Source organism: Esox lucius, chromosome 17, assembly GCF_011004845.1.
Source record: "Esox lucius isolate fEsoLuc1 chromosome 17, fEsoLuc1.pri, whole genome shotgun sequence".
In the NCBI taxonomy this organism is placed as follows: Eukaryota; Metazoa; Chordata; class Actinopteri; order Esociformes; family Esocidae; genus Esox; species Esox lucius.
The window spans coordinates 27,567,416-27,584,698 of NC_047585.1; the positions used below are offsets into that span (position 1 = coordinate 27,567,416).

Genomic DNA, 17,283 nt, shown 5'->3' on the forward strand with positions numbered 1-17,283 from the left:
ACTTGCTGTCTGAGAGCATTTCACTGGGAATCTGGCTTGGGGGATTTGTTAGTCTATCGACAGTAGCGAAAAGAATGCATGTATTATTTAGATTTCTGTTTATAATATTTGAGAAAAAAATCTGTCTAGCTTTGCCTAATTCCATGTTGAAAGCATGGATGGTGTCTTTATAGATGTTGTAATGGACTACAAGTTTTGTCTTTCGCCACATGCGCTCTGCTTTACTGCATTGTCTTTTCATATTTTGCACTGCTGTCGAGTTTCTCCAAGGTGCTTTTTGTCTACCATTCTTCCTGACTTTCACAGGAGCAATATCATCAATTACACTTTTAACCTTTGAGTTAAAAGAATCAAGGAGAAAATCAACAGAGTCAGCAGATATGCTTGGTGTTAAAGATATGGCCTTCATAAATAGTACACTAGTGTTCTCATTTAAGCATCTCTTCTTGACAGACACAGATCTAACTTCAATGGCAGGAGAGATCAATATATCAAAGAAAATACAGAAATGATCAGACAGTGCTACATCCTTAATAATAATTGATGAAATATTTATACCCTTGCTGATAAGTAAATCTAGAGTGTGTCCACGATAGTGTGTGGGTCCATGTACATGCTGAGTCAGATCAAAAGTTATTAAAACTGTTTTGATTTCTTTTGCCATATTGTTTTCTGCATTATCTATGTGAATGTTAAAATCTCCAGCAATAGCAAAACAGTCAAACTCTGAGGAAAGTATTGATAACAGTTCTGTAAAGTCCTCAGCAAAGGCTGGAGAGTATTTAGGAGGTCGGTAAATAGTGATAAGTAAAATGCGAGGAGCACCTTTTAACACAATACCCAGATATTCAAAAGACTGGTAGTTCCCAAATGATATTTGCTTACATTGATAGACATCTTTAAAAAGAGCAGCTACTCCCCCACCTCTCCTCATTGATCTGCAGACACTCATAAAATTAAAATTAGGAGGGGATGCTTCATTGAGAATTGTTGCACTGCAGTTGTCTTCTAGCCAAGTTTCATTTAGAAACATAAAATCCAGGTTGTATCTAGTTATTAATTCGTTGACTAGAAGTGATTTATTTTTAAGTGAGCGGATGTTTAAAAGTGCTAACTTTAGAACTAAATATGGACCAGACACAGGTGGTGACACAGGTGGTGACACGCTGTGGAGCGTGGGGTGCGTTCAGGAGCAGTGGAGTGTGGGGTGCGTTTAGGAGCAGTGGAGCTTGGGGTGCGTTCAGGAGTGGTGGAGCGTGAGTTGCGTTCAGGATCGGTGGAGCGTGAGGTGCGTTCAGGAGCAGTGGAGCGTGGATGCGTTCAGGAGCGTTGGAGCGTGGGGTGCGTTCAGGAGCGGTGGAGCGTGGGGTGCGTTCAGGAGCAGTGGAGCAGTTCAAGAGTGGTGGAGCGTGGGGTGCGTTCAGGAGCAGTGGAGCGTGGGGTGCGTTCAGGAGCAGTGGAGCGTGGGGTGCGTTCAGGAGCAGTGGAGCGTGGGGTGTGTTCAGGAGCAGTGGAGCGTGGGGTGTGTTCAGGAGCAGTGGAGCGTGGGGTGCGTTCAGGAGCAGTGGAGCGTGGATGCGGGTCCAAGTCGGAGGAGGGTGTCACAGTATCACCCCGGCCACGGGAGGCTCCCAACGACCGCGGGCTGAGTAAGCAGGTGTCCTGCCTATTTCCAAAGGAGGAAAGGGCTATAGAAAGGGGGGCAGGAGGAAGCAGAGGGCTATAGAAAACAGGCTTGAGCAGGGACACGTGAAAAGCAAGATGAATCCGGTATTGATGGGGCAGCAGGAGATGGTACGTGACAGGATTGATCCTCCTGATAGTCTTAAAGGTGCCGATGTACCCGGGAAGGAGCTTCTTTGCTGGGGAGGCGCAGCCGAAGATCCCGAGTGGACAACCAGACGCGTTGGCCCGTCTGAAACGTAGGCGTGGGTTGTCGTCGACGGTCAGCATGTCTAAAGCCATCCTGTTCTGCCATGTCCTTTGGGATTCCTGTTCCAGGTGTCGATGGCCCGTCTCCCACACCTGCTCGCTGCGTTTGAACCAGTCGTCCACCAGCAAATAATTAAAGCCAGCAAATAATAGGAAACCACATCAACACTTAATGTCAATTCTTGCACAAGCTTTAATCTATGGGTGACATTAAGGTTAATCAAAGATTACTCATGTAAGCACAATTCTCTAGTAAATATTGATAAACGTATTTTATCCAACACTCCCCCCTGTGTATCATTTATCATTATTCAACATCCCCTTAAACTATTTTCACAATTACATCACTCTGGTTAGGATTTTCAATGCATTGATCATTCTTCTTCCAAAACTACTTCATCAGATTCATTAGTATGATCAGGTAGTCTCCGCGATCAGGATATAGATCGTGGTCATCATAGGGCCCTGATAACTGAAACATTTGGCCAGAAACAGACTTCTCAATTGCTGTCATGGCCAAACCTCTGACACATGGTATAATACAACATCCACACAATGCTAATATGGCTATTGATATTAAAACAGTAGTCATAACCGCTAGGACGATGGGTTTCCATCTCCCAAACAGAGAATCCATCCAACCAGGTAAAGTCGTATCCACTCCAGAATTCTCTGCCATCTCGTTCGCCAACGTGATCAGACCCTTAAGTGCCTTGGTAACTATCTGGAGCTGTATTATTTGGGATAAAAGTACAACACATAGATCCAACCATCACACAAACCCCCCCTTTTTCAGCTAGCAGCATGTCTAAAGCCATCCTGTTCTGCCACGCCCTCAGACTGGTTGCCGCGGTATGTTCTGCCGAACCCCATGATAGCATCTCTAGAGTAATTGATGGATCTCTGTTGGTTGTAATAGATGCATACATGCATAGCATTTTTCCTTGACAACAGTTCGGGAAGTATATTGTAACCAGTCTAACCACAAATTAGTATCCTGGTATCCTGTTTCCACTTCTATCGTTTCATGAAGGTCCTTAAGCGCTATTATTTTTACAACTTAATTTGTCTGTTATTCATCTATTAATCCTGTCCCTGGGGACACAGTAACAGGAGTTCTCGTAGTCCCAGGATCTGAAGACGGTTCTGGTCTCTTTACTACGACAATCCTAATATTTCCCTGGGGATTTCTTCCTGTAGCATCTACTCCCATTACAAGTGTCCTATTGTCAATCTTCTGAGGATCTTTTATTGTAATGTAAATGGGATTACACTGGTTTCAGTCACATGGTTGGGGAAAAACACATCTGAGGATCGAATATCGCTGTTTCAATGTTTTCAAACTATTGGAATTCGGGGACTGGTATGTCCAACCTTGTGGATCAGTGGTCCACCATACTCATCCCCAACCTCAACATCTTGGTGGTGCACTAACTTCTACTTGACATAGATATTTATGAGCAGAAGCATATTGCAGAGCCTCCAAATCATTACACTCAAATATTTCACAGAAATCTATTGTAAATATAGAGTTTTTTCCCTCTTGTACGTATAGAGTGACTCCCTTCTCAGGTTGTCCGAGAATGACGACAAACATTGTCAGAGACAACTATGTTCTCAGGAATCTGTTGTTTTCTTCACCAGGTTTGAGACAGTTGTTCACTATAAAAACAACTCCCTTTGTAGCCCAGTCTTCTTCCTTCGAACAATATGTCTCCTTCGATAGTTTGTCTATTCTCCCTCTCTTAGCACTACCTTTTTAAAGTGGGTTATGTGTACCCATGTAGCTCTCTCTTTGATTCTTACTGCGAAAGGAATTGTTAACAGCACCTGATATGGTCCCTCCCACGTTGATGTCTTCCAGTTCTTTTTCTTAATCACCTGATGAGGACCCAATCACCAGGCTGTACTCCGTGGTATTGAATCGTCTGGTCACTGTCTTGCGGAGCTGCAACTTTGGAGACAATATTCTTTATTTTTTTTACATTTCTCATATATTCTGCTAGTGTCCCTTCTGCTTCATTCCTATAATTCCTAAAAGGCGTTAGGGATGGTATTATATGAGGTCTTCCATACATCATTTCAAATGGTGATATTCCTCTAGAGCTTGGAGTAATATGTAAGGCTAGGATTACCAACAGAAGACCTTGTACCTAATTCCTTCCCATTTCTGCGCATGCTTTTCTTAATCTACTGTTTATTGTTCCATTTGTTCTCTCAATGAATCCCGCTGATTGTGGGTGGAAGGAACAATGAGTTTTAAGTGCTATTTCAAATGCTCCGCTAAATTTGTTATTTACAAAATGTGCCCCATTATGATTTTGACCCACTCCTCCATACAGACCTTCTCCAGATCCTTCAGGTTTCGGGGCTGTCGCTTGGCAATACGGACTTTCAGTTCCCTCCAAAAATGTTATATTGGGTTCAGGTCTGGAGACTGGCTAGGCCACACCAGGACCTTTAGATGCTTCTTACGGAGCCACTCTTTAGTTGCCCTGGCTGTGTGTTTTGGGTTGTTGTCATGCTGGAAGACCCAGCCACGACCCATCTTCAATTCTCTTACTGAGGGAAGGAGGTTGTTGGCCAAGATCTCGCGATACATGGCCCCTTCCATCCTCACCTCAATACGGTGCAATCCCCTTTGCAGAAAAGCATCCCCAAAGAATGATGTTTCCACCTCCATGCTTCACGGTTGGGATGGTGTTCTTGGCGTTGTACTCATCCTTCTTCTTCCTCCAAACGCGGCGAGTGGAGTTTAGACCAAAAAGTTTTTGTCGCATCAGACCACATGACCTTCTCCCATTCCTCCCCTGGATCATCCAGATGGTCATTGGCAAACTTCAGACGGGCCTGGAAATGCGCTGGCTTGAGCAGGGGGACCTTGCATGCGCTGCAGGATTTTAATCCATGACGGCGTAGTGTGTTACTAATGGTTTTCTTTGAGACTGTGGTCCCAGCTCTCTTCAGGTCATTGGCCAGGTCTTGCCGTGTAGTTCTGGGCTGATTCCTCACCTTCCTCATGATCATTGGTGCCCCACGAGGTGAGATCTTGCATGGAGCCCCAGACCAAGGGAGATTGACCGTCATCTTGAACTTGTTCCATTTTCTAATCATTGCGCCAACAGTTGTTGCCTTCTCACCAAGCTGCTTGCCTATTGTTCTGTAGCCCATCCCAGCCTTGTGCAGGTCTACAATTTTATCCCCGATGTCCTTACACAGCTCTCTGGTCTTGGCCATTGTGGAGAGGTTGGAGTCTGTTTGATTGAGTGTGTGGACAGGTGTCTTTTATACAGGTAACAAGTTCAAACAGGTGCACTTAATACAGGTAATGAGTGGAGAACAGGAGGGCTTCTTAAAGAAAAACTAACAGGTCTGTGAGAGACAGAATTCTTACTGGTTGGTAGGTGATCAAATGCTTATGTCATGCAATAAAATGCAAATTAATTATTCAAAAATCATACAATATGATTTTCTGGGTTTTTGTTTTAGATTCCGTCTCTCACAGTTGAAGTGTATATATGATAAAAAATTACAGACCTCTACATTCTTTGTAAGTAAGAAAACCTGCAATTGCTTCTTCGTGATGTTCAGTAGAGCCAAAACTCCTACCTGGACCGGGAAGTGGGGGCAGGGTTTTCCGCAAGGTCCGAGACAAGCTGAGCAGGCCCTCACTTAATGCTTAATGTCTGTAGTTCCCTGGTAAGCCCTCTGCGGTACATGGTCAACAGTGTGGGTTCACTCAATCAGCTACCGGCTGCCAGAGTCCGGAACTCCAAAGCGTAATCCGCTTGCTGTTCGGTCTCCCTGTCGGATGTCGCATAGCTGGTCTCCCACGCTGCGCCCTGTGAGTGGGTGGTCAAACACCCATTCAGAAACGGGTCCAGGGTGCTCATCTCGGGGCTGTCTGCAGACCATAGGGTGTTAGCCCAATCCAGGGCTTTACCAGTCAGGAGGGAGTTGATGAAGTGGATCTTTCCGGTGTCCGTGGTAAAGGTAGGGGTGTGGTGCTAGAAATAGATGGAGCATTGAACAAGGAAGCCCTTACATTTTCCGGGAGATCTGTCGTATTTCGTTGGGACCACCATAGACAGATGAGCAGCAGGTGGAATGGACGGACCAGAAGAAGCAGCAGGAGCAGTGGTGGCCTGATGGAGCAGGTGACACAACTCCTCGATGCAGTCCTCCTGTTGCTTCAGTCGGTGGTGTAGCTCCGCTGGATCCATGCATTGTAGGGTGAGGTATTCTGTAATGAATGGGTCAAGACAGGGATGGACTGGTTCCAGAAGTGGAGCGTAAGCGGTTTATTAGGAGAATAACTCCTGACGGGGCAAGGCAAAGGCACAGTCGGACAGGCAAGGGTCAAAACCACGAGAGGCGAATTAATACAAAATCAAAGGGCTAAAGACGGGGTCAAGGAGAAAATCAGGTTAAGGTCAAACACGGAAATCAATACGAGAAATGCACGAGGCAGAAGCGAGAACCAAAGGCTCAGTATGACAGATAATAATAATAATAATAATAATACATTTATTTTGTATAGCGCCTTTAAAAGTAGCTTTCTCAAAGCGCTTTACAGACAAGCATAGCAGAAACAGTACAATTTAAATACAAGGATAAACACAGAGGAATTTAAATCAAGTAAAAGCAATCCTGAAATAAAATGTTTTAAGAAGAGATTTAAAAGTCGCTAGTGTATTTGCTTCTCTGATGTCAGCCGGGAGGGAATTCCAAAGCTTAGGAGCATAGACAGAGAAAGCGCGATCACCCCTAGTATGAAGCCGTGTCTTAGGAACGACTAAGAGACCGCTTCGTGAGGAACGCAGGTTCCGACAAGGTGTGTAAGGCATTAATAAATCAGTCAAGTACTGAGGTGCCAGGTGGTGCAAAGATTTATAAGCCAACATAAGGATTTTAAAATCAATGCGGTATCTAACAGGTAGCCAGTGCAGGTACTCCAAGACAGGGGTTATATGGTCCCTAGTCCTGGCCCCAGACAGTACTCTAGCAGCTGAATTTTGAAGATATTGTAGTTTATCCAATGTTGATTTTGATACCCCAGCTAGAAGACCATTACAGTAATCTATGCGTGAAAAAACAAAAGAGTTTATCAACTTCTCAGCAACTGGGAAGGACAGCATAGGACGTAGTCGAGCTATATTTCTGAGATGATAAAACGATGTCTTAACTGTATTCTTCACAAATGGCTCAAATGACAAAGTGGCATCAAATATGACACCAAGATTTTATTTATTTATTTATTTTATTTAATTTTTTTTTACCTGCACTGGCTACCTGTTAGATGAAGATGACAAACAATACCTCACAAAGACTAGGGAGAACTGAACAGAACTAAATAGGGGCATAAACCAGACACAGGTGGGGACACAGGATGCAGAATGAGGTTGACTGGGATCTGGGTGTTCATGAGTCATGGAGCGTGGGGTGCGTCCAAGAGCATTGGAGCGTGAATGTGGGTCCAAGCTGGAGGAGGGCGTTACAGTAACTGACTAGAGAACTACTGGTCTTCAGATGTTCTCAATTTATAGGTGATTAGAAAGCTCTCTCAAGGTGGAAATTACAATAAAAAAAAAAAAGAATGGTATAGAAACTAACACAATTTGCAACAATTTCAAGGGGTATGAATAATGTTGGACATGGCATTTTTCGTAAAAAAAAGAAATAGTTAAATAATTCATCTCCAGCACAATGTTTTACCGTGTTTTGTCACATTTATTTATTTTCCAGCCAGAAGAAACCTATTGGTGAAATATAAATTTGCTATGGCTCAAAATCTGGCATGGGTATGAATATTTTTGGGCTTAACTGTATATATATATATGAAATCACTTCAGTATGCACTCGTTATCAATTTGAGACAGTTGGATGGATACCATGTTCGTGCATTCTACATGTGTGACGTGTGTATCAGTTAATGCATAGTTTGTTTGCCCTGGTGTGTTTTGTGTGCATGTGATGTAGGTGGGTGGTGCAGTGCGTGAGGCCACAGGCTACACCGCCACCTACAGGCAGACCATCTCCATTGAACCAGGGGAGGAGGAGGGTGACTGCCTGCACATGAGGAGGGGCTTCCATCACATCATCCAGGGCTTCCCAAACTGTGTGGTCACTGACGGGGTTATCAACTTCTTCCTGGCTCGCACAGACAAAGTCCAGCAAGTGGGCTTTGACCCCCGACTGGCTAGAGTGGCCCATCTGGGTGAGTGCAGCACTAAATCCGGTCTACCTGTCCACAACTGGAGCTCTACTAATGGTTAAATTGAGCCTATGCTACCCAAAGCCAGGCTTTAGCACTTTATGTGTCCTAAGAGTAGGGTTTAGTCCTAAACCTAGCTTCATGTCCAATCCCTGTTTCAACCCTTATGTTATCCATAATCTTAACCCTAAGGATGGCCCATCCAGAGACGTTGCTAGGATGACAATACATTGGGCCCGTAATACCCCCCACCGTCCCGTGCAGAAAGAATGGGCAGAAGAAAATGAGTGGAAGAAATTGTTCATGTCCATGCTTGCTGCCTACACTTATTCATTGTCAAATACACATCAACTTTTTAGCTGCACTTCTTGTACTGCTCTTAGAATAATGATTAAAAAAATAACCATACCCGCCAGAATCAGATGCCAACAATGATAAGCCCTGTAACCAGTGCGCTCATTCTTGTGGCCAAGATCTTTTACGAATAGCACAGGAGGCCTCACGACCCTCCTAGACACAACTCTATCTTGTGTGGATATTTGGCCACAAGACCCCTTTTGACAGACTGAAGTGTCATTAGTTATAACAGCTCTAGATGATAAAAACATAGTTTCTTCTCTAATGTTTCTTAGATGCATTTGTTCATTAAAACAATTCGGATAATGAATGTGCCTTCAGCATAACACAAATCTCTTCCTTTTACTCTGGCTCCTTTATTCAGAGTTTTTCATCGATGGGCTTGGCTCGCTTCATGTGGGATCCTGTAATGATGTTATTGTCAACCATGCCACCAAGATCAAGCTCCCCTGGGTCAGCGAATCAGAGAGTGACAAGACTTATGCCAAGTTCCGCTACCCACCAGCTTCCTCGGACGCCACACATACCAAAAATGGCCTCCTCTATTTTAAGAACCACTTTCAGTGTTTGACTCACAATTAAATTACCCACTTTTTTACCAGTAATTTCTCCTCTCCTTCATTCTGTCTCTTCTCGATTTGCTAAAAATGGCATTGTCTGATGTAACCCATCAGATAAGATTTTAGACAACAATAATACTTCTGCCCTTTAAAATATTCTTGCTTGTTTTACTCAAGACTCTAATGAGAGTGTCATTTTGACAGAGGACAGCTGCCATTTCACCACAATGGCTCTTCAGTTGTGTTTTCTATGTGTTTTCTGACTCATATCTAATCTGACAGGTCAGACCATAGTCTTTTTGTTAAAGAGACAGATAACAAAGAGATGCTGAATTCCTGTTGTTGGCATTTTTTAGAAGAATTAACCGTACCCTCTCACAGTCCTGACAACGTGAACGTGTTTCCATACTCTAATCAAGAGATCAGAGTCTTCTGTACACTGTTCTTCCCTTTGCACTATCAAGTTTGAACTGAAATGAAGCTAATGGATCAAGCTGACAGGAATGGTGGTACTATGGGGTCCTGAGGATTGGGATTGACTGTCCCTAGAGACACTTCTCAGCTGCTGACAACCCTTCAGGGACACATGCTCCTTTTTAACACTGAATGATGACCCCTTTCAATAACCTCTGTGTGGTTCATTTCTCCTGGGTGAATGTGAAAGGTCTACCAAGGTAGTTTGGAGTAAAGTTGCATAGGGTGTATATGTTCTACAGGATTTTAACATTGTTGTTCCTGGCACTTACCCAGAATCCTCCGTGGCACCCCTGACTGGTCCATACTAGAGGCAAATGATGCACAACCATAACATTTGGAATATAATGCAGAATAAATGGTCCCCTGGTCTACTGCAATTTCTCTGAGGTCTATTTTGTACTCTAAAACAAAATATTAAGAAAAGCTTCTGTCCACCAGAGGCAGAGTTTTAAAGGATGCGATGGGTGTGTGACAACTATGGCAGTTTATTTTACGGTTGAAAAAATTATCACAAGTAGAATAAAATGATTTTATGATTTCTTTGCTGTACATTATTTATTTGACATTGAAGTGATAAACATCTATATTTGTTTTGTTATTCCATAATGCATTTGTATGATGACCAATATGTGACCGTGGGGCTGTAACCAGTGTTGCCAGATGCGGAGGTTTCCAGATAGGGTTGTATAGAATGCATTTGTAACTGCAGGTACGTATTGTTGTAGCCTAATAACATGCGGGGGAACTGTATTAAATATTAATATTATCTGCCTCTATCTTTCAGTTGAGAAATCAGGTAGATATAATGAGGTTTTAGCGGTGGAGGTGTGGGGGGCCCTCCGCGGCTAATGTTCTCACCAATGGGAGAGAAAGCTAAGTTCTACCCCTGCTATCCACGCTTTTGTTCTGCCCTTGCTTCTGTTTTGTTCATGCACACATTTGAATGGCAGTTGAGATTGATAGCATTTTTATGGGCTGCATTGTACGTTATATATGGAAATAAACACATGAGCAATTGTAATAATCAGCCAGTCTGAAAGGAGGGTTGTTGAAATAATGAGAATAAGTAAAAAACAGAAGAGAATGGAAAGATGACACAATACAGTGAGATGTAATGAATGATAATGGGTCACAGTCGCACAGCTAATTAACATTCTATACCACCAAGTTTTGCCTCTGCGGTGTGGGATGGTCACACCGGACTGTAAGTTCTCATGTTATTCTGTTCTGTGACCAATAGATGGCACCCTTGCATCAGGATTTTGTTTCCCAAAACCAAACTACAGTACCTACCAAACTACAGATCACCATTTTTTTTACGCTTAAGAAAAGCATTCCTTGCATTTTTTTAGACCGTATTTTGTAAATGAAGACACTCCGTGATGACGATATCATTGAATTCCTCTCTGAGATTACTTCGTTTTGGACTATTATTGTTCAGATGATTAAGTGATGATGTTTTTTTTTTTTTTTTTGCCTATTTCACCCATCAATCACTGATCGGAGCCTTCCAGTTTGACTGCCACAGATACTGCATCTAAATTTACAAGAGTTTTACATTGCAGGAACAATACCATACAGCAACATAAAATGTGGACCATAACTAATAAATGTATTAGATGTATAAGTGGATATTCTTAACTTTAAAAGCCTTTTCAAACTGTATACACCACAAACATTTAAATTTTTTGCCGTGCAGGTAGAAACAGGACAATCAAATTAAGATCCTGCTTCTGCGTCATCACAAAGCGCTTCGTTGTCATACTGTTCATTAAAACATGATTAGAAGTCTCTTTTACAAACATTCCCTTATGTATAGTTATATGTTTATTTCAAACAACATTTATAGCTCAAGTGCAGTGTTTTTTATTTCAAAATCAAATAATTTCAGGATAATAAACTACCTTACTGATTTAAGGAAAAGGAAAACCTCTTGGAGCAATTTCATAGCCACTAATTTTGCTAGGACTATGTAAAGTGTGTAAGTGGTGTAAGTACAGTGGATATAAAAAGTCTACACACCCCTTTTTGTGATGTAAAAGAATGAGACAAAGATAAATCATGTCAGAACCTTTTCCACTTTTAATGTGACCTATAATGTGAACAATTCAATTGAAAAACAAACGGAAATCTTCGAGGGGGAAAAATGAAAAATCAAAACCTTGCAATAACATGGCTGCATAAGTGCACACCCTCTTATAACTGGGGATGTGTCTGTGTTCAGAATTAACCAATCACATTCAAACTCATGTTAAATAGAAGTCATTACACATCTGCCATTATTTAAAGTGACTCTGATTGATCACAAATAAAGTTCAGCTATTCTGGTAGGATTTTCCTGATATTTTCTTAGTTGCATCTCAGAGCAAAAGCCATGGTCCGCAGAGAGCTTCCAAAGCATCAGAGGGATCTCATTGTTGAAAGATATCAGTCAGGAGAAGGGTACAAAATAATTTCCTAAGCATTAGATATACCATGGAACTCAGTGAAGACAGTAATCATCAAGTGGAGAAAATATGGCACAACAGAGACATTACCAAGAACTGGATGTCTGTCCAGAATGTATGACAAGACAAGAAGAAAACTGGTCAGGGAGGCTTCCAAGAGGCCTACAGCAACATTAAAGGAACTGCAGGAATTTCTGGCAAGTACTGGCTGTGTGCTACATGTGACAACAATCTCCCATATTCTTCATATGAATGGGCTATGGAGTAGGGTGGCAGGACGGAAGCCTTTTATTTTTTACAAGGCAAAACATCCAAGCCCAGCTGAAGTTTGCAAAAACAAACATCAAGTCTCCCAAAAGCACGTGGGAAAATGTGTTATGGTCTGTTGAAACCAAGGTGGAACTTTTTGGCCATAATTCCAAAAGGTATGTTTGGCATAAAAACAACACTGCACATCACCCAAAGAACACCATACCCACAATGAAGCATGGTGGTGGCAGCATCAAGCTTTGGGGCGGTTTTTCTTCAGCTGGAACCGGGGACTTAGTCAGGGTGGTTGGAATTATGAACAGTTCCAAATACCAGGCAGTTTTGTCACAAAACCTTCAGGCGAAAATGAAGAGGAAGTTCAACTTCCAGCACGACAATGACCCAAAGCACACATCCAAATCCACCAAAGCATGGCTTCACCAGAAGAAGATTAACATTTTGGAATGGCCCAGCCAGAGCCCAGACCTGAATCCAATTGAACAGCTGCGGGGTGATCTGAAGAGAGCTGTGCACAGGAGATGTCCTCACAACCTAACAGATTTGGAGCACTTTTGCAAAGAAGAGTGGGCAAATATTGCCACGACAAGATATGCCATGCTAATAGACTGCTACCCAAAAAGACTGAGTGCTGTAATAAAATCAAAAGGGTGTGCTTACTTATGCAACCAGGTTATTGTGAGTTTTCTATTATTTATTTTTTCCCCTCAAAGATTTCAGTTTGTTTTTCAATTGAATTGTTCACATTATAGGTCACATTAAATGTGGAAAAACATGATTTATCTTTGTCTCATTCTTTTACATCACAAGAACCTGACGTTTTAACAGGGGTGTGTAGACTTTCTATATCCACTGGATTCTTTCTTGTTCATTGATTGATTCATTGATTGATTCTTTCTTGTTCATTGATTGATTCATTAACAATTTTACCATCTGCTATCGTCATCTAGAGTCCAAAACAACCTGAACAGGCTGAAATTCAAGGATTCAGCATTAAGACATTAAGGGCATTATCGCTATTTTATTATTTCATGCCTTTTTCTTTTCATAATGCAGAACTTATGATATGTTGTAACGCAACAGACATCTTAACTGGTGGGTCTGAAACTTTGCAATCCTTTGTTCTGGGGCATAATAAATATAAATTCATTTATAAATGTGTTGAAGCACACACACATCAAAATGCCACTACAACAATATGTTAATAAGAATGCCAAAGGAATGAAGCTTGACTTAAGTCTGGATATATTACTTCCCCTCCTGTACGAAAAAAGGAAACATTCAACAAGGATCGATCATTGACCAGATCAGTCATGTATCTGTGACAACTGCGACCTCTGCTGGTTCACCTCCCCCTGCAGTGGGCGGGCCCCAGCGGTCGACGTCACCGGCCTTCTGACACCACCGTCTTATCATACATTTCACCTGTGTCTCGTTTAGTGCACCTGTTCCTCATCATCGCTGTTTCCCCCGGTATATATGTTCCCTCTGCTCCCCCTGTCTTTGTGTGTGATTGTCTCTACCTACAAAGAGCTGTACGACGCTTCGTCAACTGTATATACTTATTTTGCATTGGTTCGTGAGGATACCATTAAAAAGATCCTTCCACCACGCCTTCTCCTGCTCCTCCTTGTCCAAACCCCGAAGCCGTGACAGAATCACACACCCTGACAACAAACAAGGATACGGAAGCGTTGGAACAGGGATACATTAGGCCCTCCAAGTCACAGGTCTCCTCGAGTTTCTTTTTTGTGAAAAAGAAGGACGGTGGTTTGCGCCCGTGCATCGATTACCGGGCGCTGAACAAGATCACCATTCCGTTCCGCTACCCTCTCCCTTTGATCTCTGCGGAGGTGGAGAGGATGCACGGGGCCCGCTTTTTCACTAAATTAGACCTCAGGAGTGCCTATAACCTGGTGCGTATCCGGGAAGGAGACGAGTGGAAAACCGCTTTTAGTACCACATCTGGCCATTACGAGTATTTAGTGATGCCGTACGGGTTGATGAATGCTCCTTCAGTCTTCCAGTCCTTCGTCAACGACGTATTCCGGGACTTGTTGTGCGAAGGAGTGGTAGTGTATATTGATGACATCTTGATATTCACTGCTACCCGCGCCAAACATGTCTCGTTAGTGCGCAGAGTGCTGGCTCGACTGCTGGAGCATGACCTGTACGTGAAAGCCGAGAAGTGTCTGTTTTTCCAGTCGTCTGTGTCCTTCCTGGGATATCGTTTTTCCAGCACAGGTGTGGCTATGGAGGAGCCTCACATCGACGCCGTGCGTAATTGGCCGACCCCAACCACGGTCAAGGACGTGCAACGTTTCTTAGGCTTCTCTAATTACTACAGGAGGTTTATCCGGGGCTTTAGCCAGGTCGCGGCTCCGATCACCTCCCTTCTGAAGGGGGGGGCGACCCGGTTGAGGTGGACCGTGGACGCGGAGCGGGCGTTTGTGGAACTGAAACACCGTTTCACCACCGCTCCGGTCCTGGCCCATCCCGACCCGTCGCTCCAGTTCATCGTGGAGGTGGACGCGTCCGATTGTGGGCTCGGTGCCATCCTCTCCCAGCGGACGGGGTGTCGTAACACGCTCCGTCCCTGTGCCTTCTTCTCCCAGAAGCTCAGTGCGGCGGAGCGGAACTACGACATTGGTGATCGTGAGCTGCTGGCCGTGGTTCGAGCTCTGTCGGCGTGGAGGCACTGGTTAGAGGGGGCTAAACACCCTTTCCTCGTCTGGACTGACCACCGGAACCTGGAGTACATGCGGGCAGCGAGGAGGCTGACCCCTCGCCAGGCAAGGTGGGCTATGTTCTTCACCCGGTTTGTGTTTACTCTCACTTACAGGCCGGGGAGTAAGAACGTCGGGGCTGACGCGCTGTCCCGCCAGCATGACACGGAGGAGAGGCCTGTGGATGATGCTCCCGTGCTCCCGGAGTCATGCATCGTGGCACCGGTGGTATGGGAACTGGACGCGGACATCGCCCGAGCGCAGCGCGACGAGCCCTCTCCGCCCACATGCCCTGAGGGCCGTACGTATGTGCCGGCGTCTGTCCGCGACCGCCTCATCTACTGGGCGCATACATCTCCCTCCTCCGGTCATCCTGGCATCGGGCCAACAGTGCGCGCCCTGGCCGGTAAGTACTGGTGGCCCACTTTAGCCAAGGACGCGAGGGTATACGTCTCTTCCTGCTCGGTGTGCGCCCAGAGTAAGGCACCCCGGCACCTACCGGTGGGCAAGTTGCACCCCTTGCCCATTCCACAACGACCATGGTCCCACCTTTCTGTTGATTTTTTGACTGATCTCCCCCCTTCCCAGGGCCATACCACCATCCTGGTCGTTGTGGATCGGTTCTCGAAGTCCTGCCGCCTCTTGCCCCTGCCCGGCCTTCCTACTGCCCTACAGACCGCGGAGGCCCTGTTTACACACGTCTTCCGGCACTATGGGGTGCCCGAGGACATCGTGTCTGACCGGGGTCCCCAATTCACGTCTAGGGTGTGGAAGGCATTTATGCAGCACCTGGGGATCTCGGTCAGCCTGACCTCGGGCTACCATCCCCAGTCCAACGGGCAGGTGGAACGGGTCAATCAAGAAGTGGGTAGGTTCCTCCGGTCCTACTGCCAGGACCGGCCGGGGGAGTGGGCAGAGTTTCTGCCGTGGGCGGAATACGCACTGAATTCTCTGCACCACTCCTCCACGGGAGTGACGCCTTTCCAGTGCGTCCTGGGCTACCAGCCGGTCCTGGCGCCGTGGACGCCGAGCCAGACCGGTACCCCTGCGGTGGACGACTGGTTCCGGCGGGCAGCGGGCACATGGGAGGCAGTGCAATCCCGCCTCCGGCTCGCTGTCCGCCGTCAAAAGACCTCCGCAGACCGCCACCGCGGGGAGGCCCCGGTGTATCGGCCGGGCGACCGGGTCTGGCTCTCGTCCAGGGACCTGCCCCTCCGCCTGCCCTGCCGGAAGCTGGCCCCGCGGTTTGTGGGGCCTTTTAAAGTCCTGAGGAGAGTCAACGAGGTAACATATCGGTTACGCCTTCCCCCCGACTACCGTATTAACCCCTCGTTTCATGTGTCTCTCCTCAGGCCGGTGGTGGATGGTCCCCTCCAGGGGTGTGAGGTGCGGGAGGTGCCCCCTCCCCCTCTGGACATCGAGGGGGCCCCGGCGTACTCTGTCCGCTCCATCGTCGACTCGAGGCGCCGGGCGGGGGGCCTCCAGTACCTCGTGGAGTGGGAGGGGTACGGCCCGGAGGAGCGGAGCTGGGTTCCGGTGAAGGACGTCCTGGCTCCCGTCCTTGTCCGCGACTTCCATCAGCGTCGGCCGGACCGCCCTGCTCCGCGCCCCCCGGGTCGGCCCCGAGGCCGGCGTCGTCGCGCGGCTGGGGCCGCGCGTCAGGGGGGGGGTACTGTGACAACTGCGACCTCTGCTGGTTCACCTCCCCCTGCAGTGGGCGGGCCCCAGCGGTCGACGTCACCGGCCTTCTGACACCACCGTCTCATCATACATTTCACCTGTGTCTCGTTTAGTGCACCTGTTCCTCATCATCGCTGTTTCCCCCGGTATATATGTTCCCTCTGCTCCCCCTGTCTTTGTGTGTGATTGTCTCTACCTACAAAGAGCTGTACGACGCTTCGTCAACTGTATATACTTATTTTGCATTGGTTCGTGAGGATACCATTAAAAAGATCCTTCCACCACGCCTTCTCCTGCTCCTCCTTGTCCAAACCCCGAAGCCGTGACAGTATCTTTACTCACACACTAGATGTTGTCCTGATATTTAGTTCTGGAAAGGTTTACATGTATTTGAAGGTTAATCAAACTGCAAGAATAAGGTGATTAATTCCACATATTTGATCTGGGAGAAAAAAAGCAAGTTTATTTTCTTGTGCTCTGTGGCAGTTAGTAGAAAGTGTAGCTCATAATACCAGGATTGCCGGCTCTGTTAGTAGAAAGTGGAGCTCATAATACCAGGATTGTCAGCTCTGTTAGTAGAAAGTGGAGCTCATATTGCCAGGATTGTCAGTTTGACTTCTGGT

At 45.6% G+C, this 17,283-nt stretch overlaps 1 protein-coding gene across 3 annotated transcripts in view; it reads left to right on the top strand.

The window, feature by feature from the left end:
• b4galnt1b (beta-1,4-N-acetyl-galactosaminyl transferase 1b) overlaps positions 1–10,080 on the top strand; it is a 31,881-nt gene extending 21,801 nt beyond the window's left edge. For all 3 annotated transcript variants that reach the window (XM_010881632.3, XM_010881635.3, XM_010881634.3), the window contains 2 exons: positions 7,912–8,149; positions 8,868–10,080. In XM_010881632.3, the coding sequence (XP_010879934.1) occupies positions 7,912–8,149; positions 8,868–9,085 (456 nt within the window). In that variant the 3' untranslated portion in view covers positions 9,086–10,080. The remainder of the gene's footprint in view (positions 1–7,911; positions 8,150–8,867) is intronic.
• Positions 10,081–17,283: the final 7,203 nt, after the last annotated feature.